Raw genomic sequence first — 20,575 nt, 5'->3', positions numbered from 1 at the left:
GCACTTGGCCAGGTCGATCTCAACTATCCATAACCCTCAATCATTCTAGAGTTAGAGAAAGAAGCACAACTTATCGATACGTTTCATTTTGCATGATTTTCATGTTGTACTCGCCGGTACCATGGTGCAAGCAGGCTTGCCCGCATCCCAATCAAAGTGGATCACGGCGTCGTTGGCCAAGCCTTAACCTCGCCTTTCCAGCAATACATTGCTCGAGCATCCTAACGGCCGATTCACGGGAACGGAGGCCTGTTGATAAGTGGCGGTCAATTTCGGACCCGGAGACGACTCCAACAATATCAGGCTGCGGCAGTTGAACTTTGCTGCGGCGGTTTTGAACAGAGCTCGTGGACAATTTTGCTGCCTGTTTACTCACCGCGTTGCGGTACGAGGCTTGCAGGCTGCCAAGTTCCATGCCAGAGAGGGATACTGATTATCAAGCCCGCTTGCGCTTAGAGTCTTCAGCGGACTCATTCTCGCTGGCAAGATGAACGCCGCCGACGAGGACTTGGACAATAAGCTCCAGAAAATCTCTACCGATCTCCTTGCGGATCTCGACAAGGCGCTGGTCACATATCTGCGCAAGCCTGACGGCAGCAGCGGCACAAGAGTGAGATCTCTTGTCCGCGCCCGAGAGGCATTTGCCGCCATCTGCGACGTAAGTTTCTACCATCTAGTCGTCTCGCGGCCCAAGACGCTGAGATACCCCAAATGGCCCGTCCGCTGACCCGTCTACTCACCAGGTGATTGACAACTTCCAAGAGCTCCCTCAGCTGCTCGACCCGCATCTCCCCAAATGGATCCCGTTTCTGGCCAAGTCGTATCTGGAAGATCTGACCGCGCCGCGTCGCAAACGCGACAGCAGCGCTAGGTCCAAGGCCCTGGTCCCCGTCTCCTTTGCCATTGCCAAGATCCTCTACACATTTTGCAAGGTGCGCGGCGAAAAGGTCATTGTGCGCTTCTTGAATGGCGAGGCCAAGTACCTCGAGCTGCTGCTCTCCTCCATCGAAGAGGCAGAGGCGCAAGCCGCCAGCGCGCCTGCGCTTGATCCCAGCGACGCGCTGTTCACGTCTGCAAAGGGATGGGAGTGGGAGCAAAGGTACATTGTGCTACTGTGGCTCTCGCATCTACTGTTTGCACCGTTTGACCTGGCGACCATTTCCTCGGTCGAGTTTGAGGAGGACGCGGTGCCGCGAATCGACGGGCTGCAGCTGCAGGAGAACCTGCCCGGCATCACGCTGCGGATCCTGCCGCTGGCCATCAAGTACCTGGCCGCGGCCAGCAAAGAGCGCGACGCCGCCAAGGCACTGCTCGTGCGAATGGCGATGCGCAAGGACATGCAGACTCTGGGTGTGCTGAACAGTCTGATCAACTGGGGCATTACCTCGCTCCGTCCGCAAAAGGGCGTCGAACCGCGCCCGGCCTACTTTTATCTGGGCGTGCTTTCCTTTCTCGCTGGAGTTTTGCGCTCGTCGTCTGAAACTTCAGACTTGGACGCGCATCTCTCCTTGATCTTCAATGCCGTGCATGCTCTCACCCTAAACGATACTGATGTATCCAAGGCTGTCAATGCGCTGGCGTTGGCGCGGAAGATGATCATCAAGGTCATCCGCTCGGTGGTTGTTACGTATTTGCGCGGCAGCAGACAGGACATGCAGAGCATGGAAATCACGGAAACTGCGATTGGATATCTGCTGGACAGCCTGTCGGACAATGACACGCCTGTGCGCATGTCGGCAAGCAAATCTTTGAGTGTCATTACTCTTAAGCTTGACCCTGACATGGCCTCCCAGGTTGTCGAGGCCGTTCTTGAGTCGCTCAACCGCAATGTGCTGTGGAACAAGGAAGAGATCAAACAAGGCGCACGACCTATGCGTGATTTGTCGGCAGTCAACCATTTGGAGTGGCATGGCCTAGTCCTCACGCTCTCCCACCTTCTGTACCGGCGCTCACCACCCGCGAAGCAGCTGTCGGACATTATACACGCATTGCTACTCGGACTATCCTTTGAGCAGCGATCTCTGGCTGGCACCAGCGTCGGCGCCAACGTTCGCGATGCTGCATGTTTTGGCGTCTGGGCCATCGCTCGTCGCTACACGACCGCCGAACTACTCGCCGTTCCAACCCACTCGGTATTCGCAGCCAAGGCGCACCCGCCGGACAGCTCCATCATCCAAGTCCTTGCCACGGAGCTGGTGACCGCGGCCTGTCTCGACCCCTTTGGAAACATCCGCCGCGGCTCCTCGGCCGCTCTGCAGGAGCTCATTGGCCGCCACCCAGACACTGTTGAGCAAGGCATCTCAGTCGTGCAGATTGTAGACTACCACGCTGTCGCCAGACGCTCGAGGGCTATCCAGCAGGTAGCTTCGAATGTGACGCGGCTTGCCCGCCAATATGGCGACTCTCTTCTTCATGGCATTCTAGGCTGGCGCGGCGTCGGTGATATGGATGCCCCGTCTCGGAGAGACTGCGGAGTCGCGTTTGGAGTTCTCACTAAAGTGATGGGCGAACATTCGGTATCAAACAATCTCTTTGAAACATCTATCAATATGGTGCTGGCCAGACTCCAGGGATTGGCAACAAGAAAAGTTGAAGAGCGGCATGGTTTGCTGTTGTGTCTATCTTCGGTTCTTGACCAATTTTCAAGGTTCGAAAGCTCTGGAGGAGCGGGCACCGAAATGGGCACGGTCACCGCAGTCTCAGAAGTCTCTCGTATCCTGCAGGATTGCCACGATACAACGTATAGGCGGCCAGAGCTCATCGCGGAGGCAGCGAGCCGAGTCACTGTATCTACCACGCCTCTTTTACAAGCGTCAATCGGCTACAACACGCGAGATGAAGTCCTCGAGTCTGGAGCGAAACTTCTCTCCCCTAGCAGTTCCGGCATGAAGGTCATCAAATTTCTTCAAATCGTCCGCAAGAACGTGCCACGAAGTACCACTATGGCAGAATTCGCCGAGAAGCTCAAAAGTCTCATTGCCACATGGCTTGAGTTTTCCGAGCCAGAGACTGTCGACGCGTCATCCTCTGCAGCTCTGCTCCTGCTGATCATCTCTACCGACGAGGACCGCACCCGGCTGCTGCTAGAATGGGCCAAGCTCGTGCAATACCGCTCCGCGAGCAGCGCCACCACCATTGGCCAGGCCTACTTCCACGCGCTGGCCATGGCGCAGCCGCTGGCACAGGCAACCTCGCAGCACGGCGAGTGGGACGACGTGGTGAGCGAGGCCTTGGTCGCGCGCTGGCTCGCCGACCGGCAGGTGGACACGCGCGTGGCTCTGCTGCAGAGTCTGGTGCGCACGCGTCTGCTACGCAGCAAACCGCTCGCGTTCCTGCCGCTGCTGGTGGACGGCCTGAATGACTACACGACAAACGCGCGCGGCGATGTCGGCTCGCAGGTACGCGTGCAGGCGCTCAAAGCGGTCCAGGTGCTGTGGGCACAGATCAGCGAGGCAACTGGGGAAGAAGACTGGGTGGTGCAATCGGTGCAAAAGCTCTTCTACGCAACCTTGCGCCTGTCGGTAGAGAGGCTGGACAAGGTCCGTCCGGAAGCGCAGTTGGCGCTGTCATTGACTATACAAAGGAGGTACTGCTACGCTGCTCAAATCTCATCACACCAAATGCTCAACTAACCTCTACCGCTACAGCGAAACAAACAACCTCGATCAACTCTCCGCCTCTTCAGAGCAGTACTTTACGACGCTGCTCGAGCTCCTCTCCTACGGCAAGCTGCACAAGTCCGTCGCCGCCATCGCCACGTCTGATCCCGTATCCTGGACCTCGCAGCTCATGGCCGGTCTCGTCACGTCGGCCGACACGGGTCAGGAGGACCTCATCATCACCAGCCGCGCCGCTCTCGTCGCCTTTTGCCAGGCCGCGCCCGACCACCTACGGCAGGTGTGCGGCGCGCTCGTCCACAACCTCGGGGCCTACCTGTCCGAAGACCGCGTCGTCGTGCCGACTCTCGAGGTGATTGCGTATCTCTTCCACGCAGGCCTTTTCCAGCGCTGCGCCGGCACCACCGACTACACGGTCAGTCTGCGCAGCCTGTGCCTGCAGACGCAGCGGGCCGGCTACAAGACAGGCAATGTGCGCAAGATTCTTGCCTGCGTCAAGGTGTACGGCTGCGTGGCGGCCATGGCGGAGACGGCGGAGCAGGGGCCGCCCGAGGCGAGGAAGAGGCTTGGCGCGCTCATGTTTCATCCGTGGCCGCGGGTGCGCATGGCGGTGATTGACGAGCTCTGGGGGCTGATGGGGAGTGGCGAGGACGGCGCCGGCGCGGATGTGCTCCTGGGTGTGGATTGGGGGAAAGCGGACAAGGCCAGCGTAAAGGCCGTGGTGGAGGAGCTGCAGCTGGTGTAGTGTTAAAAATACTCTTTATGCGAGAGAGGCTGGGGCGGGAATGTAAGCTTTGTCTATGGTGCTTGCCTTTTATACTTCAATGCCATCACTTCTCGTTGTCAGGTTCCGGCGTTTCTGGAGAGAAGTGATGGAGATGAGAGTGTCTACACGGCTCAATATCGTCTTTAGATGTCTACGAATACTTTGTTGCTCCGTTTTTGACGCAGGGTCATGCAGCTTGCTAGACACATACTCTCAAAAACAAAACGGGAAGGGGTTTTTTTTTTTTTTTGGGCGTAGCGAGTAGCAAACGCACGTCCCGATTTCCTTCTTCAACCTTGATAAATTGTCTTGCGGAACGTCATCCGTGCCACCCATCATCGGGCCTCATCTGGCAAGATTTGCGAGGTGCATGCTTTGCTTACTTTGTTTGAGGTGTGGTTTGTGTGGGCAGCGGGGGAATGTTGCTGTTGTTGGGGGGTTCAGCCTCGCGCCTGCGCCATCGGCCCATCGATTCCTCACATCCCGGGATCCAAGACAAGGAAAAGCCTTTGCTTTTTTTTTTTTTTTTTTTTTTTTTTTGCCGAGATCAGCGCATGCGGACTAATTTGATTGAGAAATGCGGCTTTCGGTTTCGGAAGCAGACGGCCAACTATGTAGTTTGTTTGAAGAATCAAAAGATCGATAGCCGCGTCAATAGATGGAAGAAACGTGCAAAACTAGGTCATTGATTTAGTCGACTGCATTTAGATGTTCTGTTCGTCATCAATCGACTTTCAATACCCACGAGTACACGATGTAATTGTTTTTCTCGTAGCAATATGATAGGTCGCTGATGAAGGCGGATCCGAGGTATGCGTCTCACAGTATTGCCAGGTTGGGAAGCGATGCGCAGCCTGATGGCATCGAGGTGGGCGGAGAATCGGGTTGAAGGGGGGACTAATTAATAAGAGGCGAGGCGGAACGCGGTCACACTGAGACTCGGAGCTGCGGCCGAGAAACAAAGAAAAACAAAGAGTCTTTGTAGTAGTAGGATAATGACGAGACAAGACTCATCTCTTATAGGACAATATCGTGTGCGTTTCGCCATGATGCGCTACTGGCTCAATGGGCAGTGGCAAGGCCGGCATGCATGATCCCAGTTGGCCTGACGGGTAAATGCAATGTGTCTCACTTTTTTTTAGGGCAAAGGGCGCCTCCCGGACTGAATTCCAGACAAAGAGTGCAATGTCATTGTCAACAAGTATTTTTAGGGTGACGGGTGAATCAGAGGCGTTTAGAGTCGCCGGGGTTTATTTACAACCCCAAGTTGCCAAGACAGACAGGCACACCGACGTGGAGGGCCCGGTTTAACGCCTTGCAGAACTGGGTCGTCGAGCCGCCTGAGAGGGGGAAAAAAGTAATCATGCGGCCGGAAATAAAACAAGGCGGTTAGGAGGATGGCAAAAAGGCGCGGCGAGTGCGCAACATGAGCAAGAGGCATGGCACGGGTTAGAAGTAGAAGTGCTCGCCGCGAACGCCTGGCGCTGGGTCATAATGAACGAGCCTCGCTCGCTGGTTATGGACAATGCGTAAGCAACACACAAAGTTCAGCTTCTGACGAGGACGAGCTACCTTAGAAAACGCACAGGTCAACCGTGGCAGCGTGGCAGTGGAAAGAAAAGGGAGAGGGCAAGCCTGGAATATGCCGAGCGGTGGTGGCTGGATGGTGATACGGAGCGGGATAATTTGGATACTTACTGAAGAGGGAATGCCCGATGATGAGTGATTGTGCGTATACATAATACATTACATGGCATAGCTTGGCTCTGGGGTAATGAAGCAGGCCGCCCGACTGAGGCGTTGTCACGTTGATAACGACAAGTCTCCTTGGTAAATTTATCATGGCGTCAACTACTCGGTCGAGAGGCGTCGACTAGTGTCCTGCACCCCAGCGCTCGGCGTTGGAATTAGTTCAAGTCTGGCCTGGCGTCGACGTTATCAGTCAAATGGTGGGGGTTTTTCTTTTAGTCTTTTTCCCTGATACGCTTCGTTTGAGGCGCGCGCGGTGCGCGATGGCTGAGGGAGGCGTCTCTAGTGAGGAGTCGGTCGAAGCAATCTTTTTTTTTTTTTTGGTAGAAGCCGTGGGACGCCGCAGGTTGCAGGTTGCAGGCTCTGACTCGTGGTTTCATTTCAGTCAGGCTGGTGAGAGGTGGAGGGGCACACAGGCGGGATCATGACGGAGGCGGGAGGGAGATTTGGTGACACGAATCAGGAGGAGAAATCATCTCGTGACACGGGTCCTTTGCATAACTATTCTCGCAACGATGCTCTTTCTTGGGAAAGCGGCCGCTGGCCCGTCATGCAGCAATATTGAAGAAGAATAAGTAATGGTAGAAAAACGAGGGAAAAAAAAGTCGAATGGTGTTTAAGCGGCATGCATGCATGTTGAATGGCGGACAACCAACAAAATTTCGAGGCATTATCGGTTGCGACGGTTGGTTGGGTGGAAATGCAGATTATTAGCGAGCAAGCGAGGTATCGCTACTTACCGTCGCACTGCTGATAGGAGGTCAGCAATGTATGAGCGATTGTAAGGTACCTATGGGTGATTTGCAGAGAAATAGGTACTCGAGGGCCAGCGTACCAAGGGAGGTACCTGTGTACCTGTGGCACAATGCTACGCCAGCGCGAGCCAAAGATTAGTGTCAAATATTAGTGTAGGCTGTTGGGCTGCTGTTCGTGCCAACGGTTCCAGACTAAGGTAGCGGGATGGAAACGTGGGATTGTGCTATGTGCAAATTTTGAATCCTTTTTTAAGTTTTGGATACGCGACATCATCTGAAGTTTTCTGACAGAGAAGCCCCAACGCTCGAAACATTGATGACCGGCTAGTTCCTTTGCCTTGTTCGAGCACAGGAAAAAGTTGTTCATAGTGAGGCGACGGGACTGACGGAAGCGCTGATGAAGAATCCTGTGACGTGCATTGAGTATGGATGAACAAGAGCGCATAAACCGGGCGTAAGTCGTTTGGCCGGGGGGCCCTCCCTGTACCTGGCACGCCATCAAAAATTCAAAAAAAAAAGTATTCTTCTAAAAAAGGCAAACGACCATGTAGGTCGGTTGGTTGTTGCGCCGCGCCGCGCATCATGACATGGCTTTTCCCCACCAGCCAATACTTAGTACCCTTTGCTAACGAGGCTCTAACTAGTCCGTACCTACCTAAACAGCGATATCAATAGCCACTTGGCTTGTCGGCGTTTGAAAGTGCCGCAAAAGCCTCGATGCCTTTCCACTTTGTCCAATTCAGACCAGCAATGTGCTGCTAGACTACATGATCATCATCGCTCGCGGCTTCTCGGGCACCGCGCCACCACCACCACTTATCCTGCATGCCCACCTGGGTACCTACCTGTAGGCTGTATTTACCTAGATACGCCCCTCTTTCCGTGCAAGAACGACAGGCAGCCACCTGTTCCGCTGCATTAGACATTACTGATACTTCAAGTGGCTCAAGTACTACACCCCCTTCGCTTTTTCGCATGGCAGCTCTTTTATTACTGTCAAATTATAAACTAATCTTGTTGCAGGCGCGCCCTCTTTATTAGCGTGCCTCTCGATTCCCACTCGCCCAAGCCTTCTGAGCCTTCTCTCCAAGACGACTCCACGCCCACCGCCCACGGCCTCGTTCGTCTCCGATGATAGGTATCCACTCGACTCGACAATGACTCCGCCTCCGCAAAAGCTTCTGGCTTCTTTGTTTTCTACACTCTGCAAATCCTCGACCGCTGCTTCTTTCAATCATCGCGCGCTCGCTTTCTTTTCCTGCAATTTCTCCTACATCGTCCCGTCTGCGCTCGCGGATGTAGCAATTGCTCTTTTTTTTTTTTGCTTCTGCGTTGTTGCCCGCTAGTCCGCCCGACCTCGGCCACAGCTGCGCAACGCCCAGTTCCGCCTGCCACCTATTTCACTATTAGTACGGAGTACCTACCAGCCGACCGACCACCAGCCAGCCTGCTACCTGCCTGCCTACCAGTTGGCTGCACCAATCGACCTGACAAGACCTGCATTACCCAACTTGCCACACGCAATATTAAATTTACCTACCGCCGTCTTGGAGCTCCTCTACTCCGTACTTGTTTTCTTTTCGACCGTTTCCAACGCTCCATGCATCGGCCCTTTTTGCTCCCACATACGCCGCCGTTTCTAAGCCCTCGCCATCACGCCTCCGTCTCATGCCCGCCATATAATCAACTTGCAGGCCCATGACACCCCGGCCGCTGCGCCAGCACCCATCCTGGCTCCAAGACCACAGGCGACGCCATTCTAATTGCCCCGCCTTACGACATCAAGCTCATCACTCGCTGACCTCTTCACCCTCCCACCTCGCTCGTCGCATCCTCCCCGGAGGGACGGCGGGCGCGGCTCCCTTCCCGACACCATGACGCTTTACTCGGACCCTCCCAGCTTGCTGCCCTTTCGCCATGACAAGCCCACCCTGCTCGTTTGCTGGTGGATGACGTCTTTCTGCGCCGTCATGATCTGCCTGCGCGTCGCTGGCCGCTTTATCCGCACCGAGCGTCTCTTTCTTGAGGACAAAATTGCCGCCCTCGCCATCATCCCCCTCGCCCTGCGCATGGCTTGCGTCCACTATATTCTCCTGCACGGCACCAACAATGCAGATTTCACGGGCGTCATACTATCAACCCAGCAGCTGCATAAAAAGAGCATAGCTAGTGGTCTTGTCCTTCTCAGCCGCTTCTTCTATGCTGCTACGTAAGCTCAACGCCCTCTACATGTCTCGACATTCTTTCCTCCCAGTTAGCGTGCTGACCTCGATATATAGACTATGGGTTCTCAAATGCGCCATTCTCGAGTTTCTCCGTCGAATCACAGGCATTACCTGGCAACGATCTTACCAAACCACCATGGTGGCCCTGCGATGGACCCTGCTCGCCACCTTTATCGCCGTCGTCATTAGCGATCTGGCCGAATGCCGACCCTTTCACCATTACTGGCAAGTTTTGCCCGATCCGGGTGGCCAGTGCCGTCAGGGCTACGTCCAGCTCCTCACCATGGCCACCTGCAACGTCCTGACCGACCTCTTGCTCGTAATCTTCCCCATCCCCATTATCCTACACAGCCACATGCAGCTCAAGCGCAAGATCCAGCTTGTGCTACTATTTTCTCTCAGCCTATCCATTGTTTGCGTTACACTATATCGAGTCCCGCACATCATTTGGAACGACGGACGCCAGCAATATCGATCACTCCTTGCCTCGGTCGAAATTCTGTTTGCCACAGCCTCCGCCAATGCTCTGGTCCTTGGCTCATTTGTCCGCGACCGGGGTTTGAAGAAGCAGAAATTTCGCCGCAACTCGGCCGCTGACTCGTTTGACCGCGGTAGCGCCCCGCGACGGCCCGCCCTGCACCAACACTGGGGTAGTGATGAGGATCTAGTCAGAGACGTCGGCCTGGCTGTCGACCCGAAGCTGCGTGAAACCCCAAACCGCGCCATCGTGGCCAAACCTGCCGACTTCAAAGGGGATTGGGCCCGTCATAACGGTACATTGAGCGGCGAAGCGGCCAGCGACGATGCCATTCTCCCCGACGACCGCCTCTCAAAGACAGACTCCCACCAAGGGGGCAAGAAGATGACTTTCTTCGATGTCGGAGGCTTATTAGATGGTTCTGTGGGAACAAGCAGCGGCAGCTATCGCCGTGATAGCCACACCTCATCCACCATTGGGCCCGGCTCTTCCCACGGCGTTCCGGCAAATGCCGTCCCTGCCAGTTCGACTGGCTTGCGGCGCGGTTCAACGGCGCTCTTGTCAGATCTTGGCGTCTTGTTCAGCCCGCTAAATAACCGCTCGGCGCGCTCCGGTCGCCCTATATCAAACACTGGCACCGAGCTGCAACCTATTCCACAGTCGGCTTATGAACTGCAAGACCACCCTCGAAAGCAGCCAGAGCCTTTGTAGACTATCTCTGGCGATTCCAAAATGGTGTGTTGAAGAGCATCAAACACACATACCCTTTGACTGAGCCAGTCAACATACCGACCCTCTCTAATTCAACGACACATCTCGCAACGACTCTTTCTTTTCTGTTTGTAAATTATAATGATTGAGTTCAAGGGCATCCACCATGGAAAATGAATCAGAGCGTTTACATTGGGTTTGGATACATTAGTCTCTGCACATTTTTGGCGCATATATACCCTGGGTGATTTTTTTCCTCTTGTTTTTGGGATACGGGACATTCAAAACGGACCATTTTGATAGGGATGCACATGGGCTGTGGTGCAACGAGTAATGACCTGATACCAAATACACGTTGTGACTTTTTATTCATCGGATTTTGGTCTTTTCATTGCCATGTCCTGGCACTGTTGATACCAAGTAAATGTGTCAGTGTATAACATTTACATTTATATTTGGTAGTTTTTGCATCTATAATCATCCTTTATGTGCCAATTACACTGGAGTGATGTCTTTTGGTATCGAGCCGCGGTGCTTTACATGTCAATTACACCAAGGTAATGTAACTTGGGCAGGTTTCGACCATGTATGTTTAATTGATTGTTTTTCTTCATATATGCTAGATCCCTAGCTACTTTGCGCTTGGAATCAATGTCAAAAGAAACTGGAAAATATGTATTACCCCGTAAAAACGACCGACCCGTAACATGGCAAAATACCTCTTCTCTCTCTCTCTCTCTCTCTCTCGCATAGTTAGACACATAGTCGGTAACTAGCATACCGACCCGCCGTCTCGCTCACGCGGATAATCTTGACCACCTGCCCGCGCCGAAGCCCCAGATAGCGGGCGACGGGGTCCTTGGCCAAAATCCTCGGCAGCTGCGTCTCCTTGAGCCTGTACCGCCTAAGCAGCGCCACTTTTTCCTCGCGCGACAGCAAAACGTGTCTGGGCACGAGCTCATGATGAGTAATGTTGACGAGCAGGTCGTCTTCCAGAAAGCACTCAATCTTGGCGAGGTTCTCGACGGAGGCGAGCGACTTGCGGGCGGCGGGCGAGAGCGCAACGTGCGTGACCATGATGCCCGTCTTGTAGTTGTTGGTAATGGTGTACTTTGCGAATTGCCGAATCTGCGCGACGCCAAACTGCTTGTCGGCGAGGAACTCGACCCAGATGGGGCCGCAGTCGGGCACGGGGTCCGGGTTGGCGTCGGTGGCGGGCGGCGTGTGCTTGCGCAGCATGGCGTCCGAGGGGCGGGCGGAGAATTGCAGCTTGGCGCGGTTGACGGTGCCGTCGGGGTTGCAGAATTCGCTGCGGAAGCGGTCGAGGGAAATGTTGATTTCGTCTTGGGCGAGCTCGTAATCCTGTAAAAAGAGAAGAACAAAAGATTATTAGCTTCCTTCGCGCGCGCGGATTTCTTGCCAGGAGCTGGATCTAGGGGAGAGAGGAAAGTCGTACTCGGTCGGCAACCATTTCGTGCACCGTCTTCCATGCTCTCCAGAGCCTCACGACCTCCTTGGAGCGCGCATCGTTGGGGAGGTCATCCATCGTGGCGGGTGTACGGAATTATAGAAACAGGAGGAGAAAAATAAGGCAACAATCAGAAAAAAATGGTTAGGAGTGAGAATAAAATGCAGTTTCGGCGGCAGTAGAGGTCGAGATTTGCCGCTGGGTTGGTGTCAAAGTGGTTTAAGACCAAGGGTAAAGGGAAAAAAGTTGCTATCGCATATCGCCGCCAGTCGTGAGGTTCGCGCGGCGCTGAGAATTTCTGGCGGAACGGGTCATGTGATTCGTTGATTGTTCCTGGAAGAGCCCCACAGGGACCTTTTTGCTTTCAACTAATCCGTACGGATACTGAGTTTCAGTACTCTACGTTGCCCGGCTTGACAACTACCTACCAACTTACATGCGGGTAGGCAGCCTTCGGGCTTGGTTTGTCTGACTGCATAATGTCGATCCAAATTCCTCAGGTCGCTCAGGTGCATTGTACAATATGCAATGCTGCCATGTGAAGCTTCGCGGTGCCCGGCTTTCAGGACAGCCATCTCCGGGCTCGCCTGCTGCGACGCTGTCAGGTTGTACGCCCACAAAAGTGTAAATTAATCCATCTCCCAGCCGCAATTCAAATGGCCAGCAAACTTGTTTAAATGCTTCTCGAAAAGAGAGACTTGGGCAAAAAAAAAATCCGAATAGTTGCACATGAACTTTACATTTTCGAGCCACAGCTCCCATAAAAAAAAAAGACCCTTTTTTCACCAAGAGACAACGTGGATAGAGTTCCTGTTCGCGCCACTGTAACTGGTGGGGGAAGGGCCGAGACCAGCGTTGCACATTGACCACTTTTTTTAAGCCCAGCTGGCCCTTTTTTCCCATCTGTCCACCAACTTTGTCAGTTCCTCATCCTGGCGACCTTTTCCAACAACCTGTCTCTGTTCTTCTTGTCATTTTGCAACAGAAGACCTTTGTAATCTCGGATCGGACCTCGCTTCACTGGGAACCTCTCTGAACTTCATCCCGCCGATACAATGGCTGCCGAGACCGCTACCGCTTCCGCTCCCGCTTCCGCCCCTGCTGGGTCTCGCCCGCAGAAGCCCGACGAGAATGTCTTCAAGGCCGAACTCGAAAAGGCCGAAAAGGCGCACAAGGCTGCTATGGACCGTCTGGTATGTGCCATCCAAATCAACGCCCAGAAAAAGTCCCAGGACGACTCAATGCCTAAACTGCGATGTGCCCTTTGGCCAGCGCGTGTGCGCCATCTCCTATTTGACCACCTGCTGACCCGACATCTGAACAGAACGCTGTCAGGGCCAAGATCGACCTTGCCACGCCCAACAAGAATAAGGATCAGCCCAACCCCACCCAGAAGCGCCGCCAGGAACTCATCGCTCAGGCCAACGAAATTCGCCAAAAGCAAGCCGGAGGCAAGAACGCCCGCACCTCCAAGCTCGATCAGATCAAGCGTCTCGATGAGCAGGTTCGCAGCCGCATCTCTGAGCAAAAGACCGCCAAGGCCAAGGTTCCCTACAAGAGCGTCGAGGACGTCGATCGCCAGATTGCCCACCTCGATTCCCAGGTCAACTCGGGCACCATGAAGCTCGTCGACGAGCGCAAGGCCCTCACCGACATCTCCTCGCTGCGCAAGATTCGCAAGACCTTTGGCCAGTTTGATGACTCGCAGAAGCAGATTGATGAGCTGCGCGCCAAGATCAAGGAGATCAAGGACAGTATGGAGGATCCCGAGCAAAAGGCCATGTCCGAGCAGTACAACAAGATCCAGGCCGAGCTCGACCAGATCAAGGCTGAGCAAGACACTGCTTACAAGAGCCTGTCGAGCCTGCGTGACGAGCGCACCAAGCTCCATGCCGAGCAGCAGGAGACCTTTATGGCCATTCGCAAGCTCAGGGACGACTACTTCTCGCAGAGAAAGGCTGCCGCGGTTCATGCGCGCGAGGCTCGCGAAAAGGCTCGCGAGCGTCGCGAGGCCGAGAACCAGCGCTATCACCTTGAGCGCAAGAAGGCCGAGGCCGAGCGTCTCCTCTCCGAGGCCAGCGACCCTGCCTTTCTCGAGGAGATTCGCCGCGCCAACAACCTGCTCGTTTTTCTCGACCCCAGCCAAAAGACGGCCGAGAAGACTCCTCTGCTGGCTGCCAGTGGCCTGACCGCCCAGGCCCAGCGTACCGTTGACGCTTCTGGCCTCAAGGGTACCGCTCTCAAGAAGAAGGAGGACCGCGAGGAGGAGTACCTCCCCGCCGCCAAGAAGGGCAAGAAGGGTAAGAAGAGCGGTGCCAGCACTGCCGCCAAGGGCTACAACTGCCCTCCCTCTGTCGTTGAGGACTGTGCCTTTATGGGAATTGACCCTCCCATGAGCGCCGAGGACGTGCCGGGCGTCATTGAAAAGGTCCAGGCCAAGCTCAACAGCTGGAAGAGTGACCAGGCCGCCCAGACCCAAAAGGTAAGAATCTTTGCACGACTATGCTTTTTGGGGGATCAAGATGCTAACATGCACTAGAACATTGATGCTGCTAAGAAGAGAATCGAGGAGCTTGACAAGACTGACGAGGAGGGCACCAACGGCGACAAGGCTGACAAGACGGACAAGGTTGCCGAGGATCTCAGCAAGGCCACCATTTCCGAGAAGGAGGAGGCCTAAGCGACTCGATTGAGTCGACTGAGCTTCTCTACGGAGGAGCAAGGGCTGCTTTTGCCTGCATCCCGTCACCCGTACATGTCCACGACAATACAGCATAAAACTCTCCACCCGCCATGTCATGAGTTTTTGATTTCCGTCCATTTCCTTTTGAGTTGCAGAAAAATTTTTCAATTTTCCTTGTCCTTTTACCATCTACTCTTTTTGGCGTATACCGAAGCGGATGCTCAGTTGTGTACGAATATAAAAAAAAAAGGCGAAGAAAGAAGGCAGAGATTTTTCATGGGGAGCGTTTGATTTGGGTTCAAAAAGGTACAGATTTCAAAAGGTGCAGATTTTTTTACAGAGAAGAGATGCAGCGAATGTGAAAAGAGGGAAATGAGTTGCGAGGAGGGTAAATTAATAAAATGAAGAAATTGAAAATTAGCTATAAACAAGAAGAAAAAAGTAGAGTGATGCTAGTAAGAAGGCCTGTGAAATGTATGTCCAGTTTTTTTTTATCTTGTCAGGTCTTTGCAAAGAGATATAACGCCGTGTGAGATGCATCCGAGGTGGTGGCAGAACCTGCTCAGCCAAAGATAAGAACAAAAATAAACCTGGAATAACCCTAAAGACTCCGTTTTCGTGTCATCGTTATTGTTTGTTAGAGATACAAAAGTATTCGTCCCAGCCTTTGTGTGTGCCGTTTTCTTCCATCTGATCTATCCTGGAAGAGTAGTAGCCCCCAGCAGAGGCCTATATAGACAAGTCAGGATGTAGAGAATCAAGAAACGTGATCAACGCATTCTGCGATTCTAGCCTAAACTATGGTGGCGACGGCGGAGGCGTTTGCCAGTGCGCGACGTGTGGCGGCGGCGGCGGCGGCGGCGGCGGGGGCATATGTGGCATAGGTGGTGGTGCTTTAGACGACGCCGGCGTCATCGGAAACTGCGGCGGCGCCGGAAACTGCGGCGGCGCCGGAAAATGCGGCGATGACGGGGTGTGTCCGTACCGTGAACGCACAGGGGGCTTGCGGCGATCTGCGCGTTGCCGCTTGTCCCCCGCCTTAGGCGGCCGATCGAAACCCGGCACGCGCTTCATGGCGGGGTCGTCGTCGCCAGGCAGGGTGATGCGAACGAGGGAGTAAAAGTGGTTGAGGACCTCGGGGTAGCGCTTGACGGCGAGCGCCCAGGCGCGGTCAATGTTGCGGTGGTACTCTGCGCGAGCACGGGCAACGTGGACATTGGTGTTGTTGTTGTTGTTGTTGTTGTTGCCGGAGCCGGAGCCGGAGCCGGATCCGGGGCTGGAAGGGCCGGAGCGGGCAAGGCAAGTGGCCTTGATGGTGTCGAGGTGCAACGCGTAGGCGTCCTTGCAGGGCTCGGAGAGGGTGTGGAAGTAGCCGAGGATGTAGTCGCGGGCGTTGCGACGGACCCAGGAGCTGTTGATGTTAGTGGTGTGAGTGAAAGTGGTGTTGAAGAAAGAAAAAAAAAAAAAAAAAAAAGAAGAAGAAAAAAAAAAGAGAAAAAAAAAGAAAAAGAAGAAGAAAAAAACGTACCGAATACTGCGCATGGCAGGTGGAAGATATAAATCTTCAGCTTGGGAGAGGGCGACTTCAAGGGCATGAGCCTCGCAGCCGCATAGCTGACTGGCAGGGGCTTGACAGACGGCGCAGGCTGGGTCGACTTTCGCGGTGCCAGAGCCAGCAGAGCCGCCAGCAGAGCCCATCATGGCTGTGGAATGTTGTATAAAACCTTTTCTTTTTCTTTTCTTTTTTTTTTTCCCCTCTTTTCTTTTCTTTTCTTTTGCTGCTTTTCTTTTCTCAATACTCTTGCAACCGTTGAATGTCCAAAAAATTTGCTCAATTCAGGGTTTCGCGGTCCACGGCCGCGCTCGTGGCAAAGCTCGACTTTAAAGCGAGACAGTTTAGGCACAAATCTTGATCATATGGCCTTGTTTTTTTCTTCCCGAACAGAGCTACACTTGTTGAACGCTACAAGTGTCGCCGAGTTCCCTTGACAGAGAGAAAGAGAGAGCCGCTTGACGCCTTGTGCAACGATGGCGGGAACGGCAGCGCAGCGCGCGGTCAAGGTAGAAAGTGGTGTTGCGCGGCGGGGAAAGAGAACAGGCAGAGAGAAGAGATATGACAAGATAGATACTGTGCAAAATCTAGGTAAAAAAAAAAGACGCAATGAAAAGGCTTGATGGCGGGGGTTACCCGAGCATTATATATAAACGTCAGCCAATGTAGACAAGCAAGAAACGTGGTATATCATATCAGCGTATCGCTGTATGGCGAAACGTGGAATGGGGTCTAGACTGCGAGCAAGGTAAGAAAGAGTCATGGGCTTGCAGTGGTGACCATGCAGGGGACAGTCCGCAGCTGTGAATGGATGGAAGGATTCTATGAAACTATCGAGTGAAGCATGAAGGGGGGGGGGGGAGAGAAAACAAGGCCACGGTAAAGATGGTCTACAAAGGATGCAAAGGATGCAAAGGATGTTAGAGGCGGCAGTGATGAGGTGGAGGCCGATGCGAAGCGTAGCACACAAGGTCGCGCGCACCACCAGCAGACGGGAAAGTTAGACGGACAGGCAGGTACGAGGTAACAGTGGCACAGGCGACACGCTTTGGAAAGCGGACATTATTTTTATGTGGGTGTGGCCTTGAAGTGCGCGTACCGGGAGTGAAAGTGAAGGGCCTGCCTTGTGTGTAGATGTGATGAGCAGTCACTAATAAAGTCATGTGTGGGATTAAACAAACTAGGTAGGTACATATCTAGGAAGCCACTCACGCCATTTTGGGCACAACCTGCAGTTACTATGCGTGCCTCGACTAGGAAGTCAAGGGGAAAGGGGGGGGGCGACAAAATGATATAATAGGTTGATGCTTCATGTAGGCAGGGTAGGAGAGGTGAGCTCGAGGACAGCTGACTTGCCAGTGCAGAAACTGGTCCATTGGGGGAGAAGAAAGGTGCCCTCCCGGCGGTGACACAGAGTGAATGAGTGCCAGGAACATCTTCTTTGAGTTTGATGTCATTTAGTGAATCGGGGAGAGAGTGGCACAGAGATGTCCTGCTGGCGCTTAAATGGGCTTGAACCAAGTTTCAAAATCTATAGCGATGCTGAGGATGACTTGCAAAAAACCAGGTAACGTAGATATGTAGTAAAGAAACCGCGTGTCTGTGTGCCTGAACTGTTCATCGTGAATGTGTCTGGATAATGTGTAACAAATGGCAGACCCGAATAACATTGGGTTACTCATGGACAGCAGTAACTGACAGTCTACAAAGGCGTGTCACAGCAGTCTTCGACACCAAAAAACAGCTGTATTAGAGTGGACAGCAGTAACTGGCAGCTACAGGGGCGTGCCACAGCAGTCTTCAGCACCAAATTCAGCTTCAACTGGCCCACCAACGGCATGCCGGCCCCACCAACACCGCTGCGTTAATCTCGCTAACCTAATTAGACATGCCTCGACCAAAAAAAAAAGGATGAAAAGAAAGACAAACGGGACCTTCCATTGCATCACCAAGATACGATACAGCTTCAGTCGGCCTGCACCGCGGCCACCAAACCCGCACATGCCAGAACACCAAGGAGCGGCAATCTACCCATTCGTCAGCAGCTTCATTTGACTGCCGCACTGCTTCAATGGCCGCCGTCGTCGCTCGCCGTCGCCCGCCCACTGGCTCTGCCATGCTGACGGCCACCACTCTCGTCCCCTTTCTCTACTACCCGACTCTCGCCCTTGCCACGCCCCGCTGTTCTCTACACTTTTCGACTTTGAAACCGAAATCATCTTCAGCATCACCCTCCTCTTGTCGCGCCACACCCGTCAAACACGACGGCTCATCACCACGCCGCTGCGTCAGCACCACCGCCGGTGACACCACAACCACCCGCAACGACCTGCCCGAATCGCGCCTCAACCCCGCTCCGGACGACTACGCCGCCTCCAGCTTCACTGACAATGCCGAAATCACCATCTACGCCGGTCGTGGCGGAAACGGCTGTGTGTCCTTTCTCCGCGAGGCCTACCTACCCGACGGCCCGCCCAATGGCGGCGACGGCGGCGCTGGCGGCAACGTCTACATACAGGCCGCCCACGGCCAGACGTCCCTGCACAAGGTCGCCCGCCGCCGCTTCGTCCGCGCCGGCCACGGGCAAAACGGCCAGGGCAGCTCCAAGGGCGGCGTCCGCGGTGACGACGTCATCATCACCGTCCCCGTCGGCACCATTGTCCGCGAGCTCGAGCGCCAAGACCCCGTCGCTGACGAAGGCGTTCGCGTCCGCGCCTACCAGCAGGTCATGAAGGCCCGGCGCCGCGCCGTCCACGAGATGGAGACGCGGATGCTGCAGCAGAGAAAGATGGAAAAGCACGCCGGGCAGGCCAATGAGAAGAATAAGAAGACAAAGGCCGAGGAGGATGAGGAGGATGAGGAGGATGAGGAGGCGGCGGCGGTGGGTGTAAAAGGGTTGCGCAATTTCGCGGGCATAGAAAGACACGGGCAGCTCGCGCAGCATCTGCAGCAAGAGGCTGGCGAGATAGAGGAAGACGAGCCTCCTGAAGACCCCCAGCGCGACAAGTGGCTGCTTTACCCGGGCATGTCCAAGACGGACATGAAGGCCGCCGAGTTCCCACCGCTCCCGCGCCGCACGCGCCTTCTCCAGCAACCCCCCGGTCCCATCTACCTCGACCTCTCACGGCCCACGCCGCGGCCCATCCTGCTCGCCGCCGGCGGCATCGGCGGCCTCGGCAACTCGCACTTCATCTCGCGCTCCCACCGCCGCCCGCTCTTCGCCACAAAGGGCGAAGCCGCCCCGACGCTGCGCATCTCGCTCGAGCTCAAGCTGCTCGCCGACGTTGGCCTCGTCGGGCTGCCCAACGCCGGCAAGAGCACGCTGCTGCGCGCCCTGACGAATAGCCGCGCGCGCGTCGGCAACTGGGCGTTTACGACGCTCGTGCCCAACATTGGCACCGTGGTGCTAGACAAGTACGAAGGGAGACAACGCTGGGCGCTGCGCCGGCCGCGGCGCAGCACCGAGGAAACCAAGGTCGGAACTGTTAACGACGCGGACGGGTGCTTGAACGAGGAAGAGGCCTGCACGAGGTTCACGGTAGCCGACATTCCTGGGCTCATTGAAGGCGCCCATCTCGACCGGGGCCTCGGTATCGCGTTTCTGCGACACGTCGAGCGCGCGGGCGTCTTGGCCTTTGTGGTCGACCTATCCGCGGGCGACGCCGTCGCCGCTCTCAAAGCGCTGTGGCGCGAAGTCGCCCTCTACGCGACCATGCGCGACGAAGAGGAGCGCGTGCGCGCCGCCACCATTCCCGACGCCGACGAGGCCGAGGAACCCTTTACCAGCGGCACCGTCAACCTCATGATGCCGCCCCAGGAGCACGTCTTGCAGGCGTCCACCACGACGCCCACCATGCACACCGCCGGCAAGCCGTGGTTCGTCGTCGCCACAAAGGCGGACCAGCCCGACACGCAGCACAATTTTGCGGCGCTGAAGCGCTATCTGGCGTCGGTGACGAGCGGCGCCGAGCCGCACCCGAGCGGTGTGGTCGACGGCGCCTGGGTCAAGGACTGCGCTGCGATTCCGGTGAGTGCCATTCACGGGCAGGGCGTGCAGCGCATCGTGCATTGGACGGTTGGCCTGCTCAATCAGGAGTAGGGTTGGGAGAATGGGATGCCTTTTTATTATGGGGGCGGGCGGCGTACATTTGGTCTTTTGTAGAATTTATTTTTTTAACAGGTAGGAAAAGCATGTAAGAAGAATGAGGGGCGCGTTGCGCTACATGACATGAATAGTTGTAGTATATTTTGTAAAACATTTTTGTACATTGGCATATTTCTACACTGATGGAATAGATGATGATGATTTATATGTCTTGATCATTTGTATAGTAGCCAATAAACATGTTTCTTTACTTATCATCTTTCGACTATACATCCAGTCCGTCATGGAAACGAAAGAAGGTCCTGAAAATCTATACTTTTATTACAAGAGGAAAACTCCATTTAAATCCTCACAATATGACTACCAATTTCTGTCCTTTCCTTTATTCTTTCTTGACTTTCCCCCTCCTCTCGTCCCCTTCTTTTTTTTTCATTCCACTAATTCATCCGAGCCATGGTTTAATCGA

The 20,575-nt window shown here is 54.6% G+C and overlaps 6 protein-coding genes across 6 annotated transcripts; 4 read left to right on the top strand and 2 right to left on the bottom strand.

Moving 5' to 3' along the window:
- Positions 1–487: 487 nt before the first annotated feature.
- Positions 488–4,362, top strand: BBA_06916 (tubulin-specific chaperone D; the record flags this gene model as incomplete). The annotated part of the gene is made up of 3 exons (XM_008602013.1): positions 488–658; positions 744–3,586; positions 3,648–4,362. 3 exons carry the CDS (start codon positions 488–490, stop codon positions 4,360–4,362), a joined length of 3,729 nt encoding a protein of 1,242 aa, XP_008600235.1.
- A 4,399-nt stretch (positions 4,363–8,761) lies between these two features.
- Positions 8,762–10,301, top strand: BBA_06915 (integral membrane protein, putative; the record flags this gene model as incomplete). Its single annotated transcript, XM_008602012.1, has 2 exons — positions 8,762–9,096; positions 9,167–10,301. 2 exons carry the CDS (start codon positions 8,762–8,764, stop codon positions 10,299–10,301), a joined length of 1,470 nt encoding a protein of 489 aa, XP_008600234.1.
- A 753-nt stretch (positions 10,302–11,054) lies between these two features.
- On the bottom strand, positions 11,055–11,847 carry BBA_06914 (RNA polymerase Rpb5 domain-containing protein; the record flags this gene model as incomplete). The annotated part of the gene is made up of 2 exons (XM_008602011.1): positions 11,055–11,663; positions 11,758–11,847. 2 exons carry the CDS (start codon positions 11,845–11,847, stop codon positions 11,055–11,057), a joined length of 699 nt encoding a protein of 232 aa, XP_008600233.1.
- Positions 11,848–12,824: 977 nt separating this feature from the next.
- BBA_06913 (nuclear segregation protein) lies at positions 12,825–14,449 on the top strand (the record flags this gene model as incomplete). Its single annotated transcript, XM_008602010.1, has 3 exons — positions 12,825–12,962; positions 13,094–14,251; positions 14,309–14,449. The coding sequence occupies 3 exons, from the start codon at positions 12,825–12,827 to the stop codon at positions 14,447–14,449; spliced, it is 1,437 nt and encodes a 478-aa protein (XP_008600232.1).
- An 801-nt stretch (positions 14,450–15,250) lies between these two features.
- Positions 15,251–16,153, bottom strand: BBA_06912 (uncharacterized protein; the record flags this gene model as incomplete). The annotated part of the gene is made up of 2 exons (XM_008602009.1): positions 15,251–15,863; positions 15,981–16,153. The coding sequence occupies 2 exons, from the start codon at positions 16,151–16,153 to the stop codon at positions 15,251–15,253; spliced, it is 786 nt and encodes a 261-aa protein (XP_008600231.1).
- A 1,922-nt stretch (positions 16,154–18,075) lies between these two features.
- BBA_06911 (obg family GTPase CgtA) lies at positions 18,076–20,103 on the top strand (the record flags this gene model as incomplete). The annotated part of the gene is made up of 1 exon (XM_008602008.1): positions 18,076–20,103. The coding sequence occupies one exon, from the start codon at positions 18,076–18,078 to the stop codon at positions 20,101–20,103; it is 2,028 nt and encodes a 675-aa protein (XP_008600230.1).
- Positions 20,104–20,575: the final 472 nt, after the last annotated feature.

Source organism: Beauveria bassiana (assembly GCF_000280675.1).
Source record: "Beauveria bassiana ARSEF 2860 unplaced genomic scaffold BBA_S00021, whole genome shotgun sequence".
NCBI classification, from domain to species: Eukaryota; Fungi; Ascomycota; class Sordariomycetes; order Hypocreales; family Cordycipitaceae; genus Beauveria; species Beauveria bassiana.
Note: the sequence above shows the minus strand (reverse complement) of the source record. Positions and strands in the feature narration are given on the sequence as shown.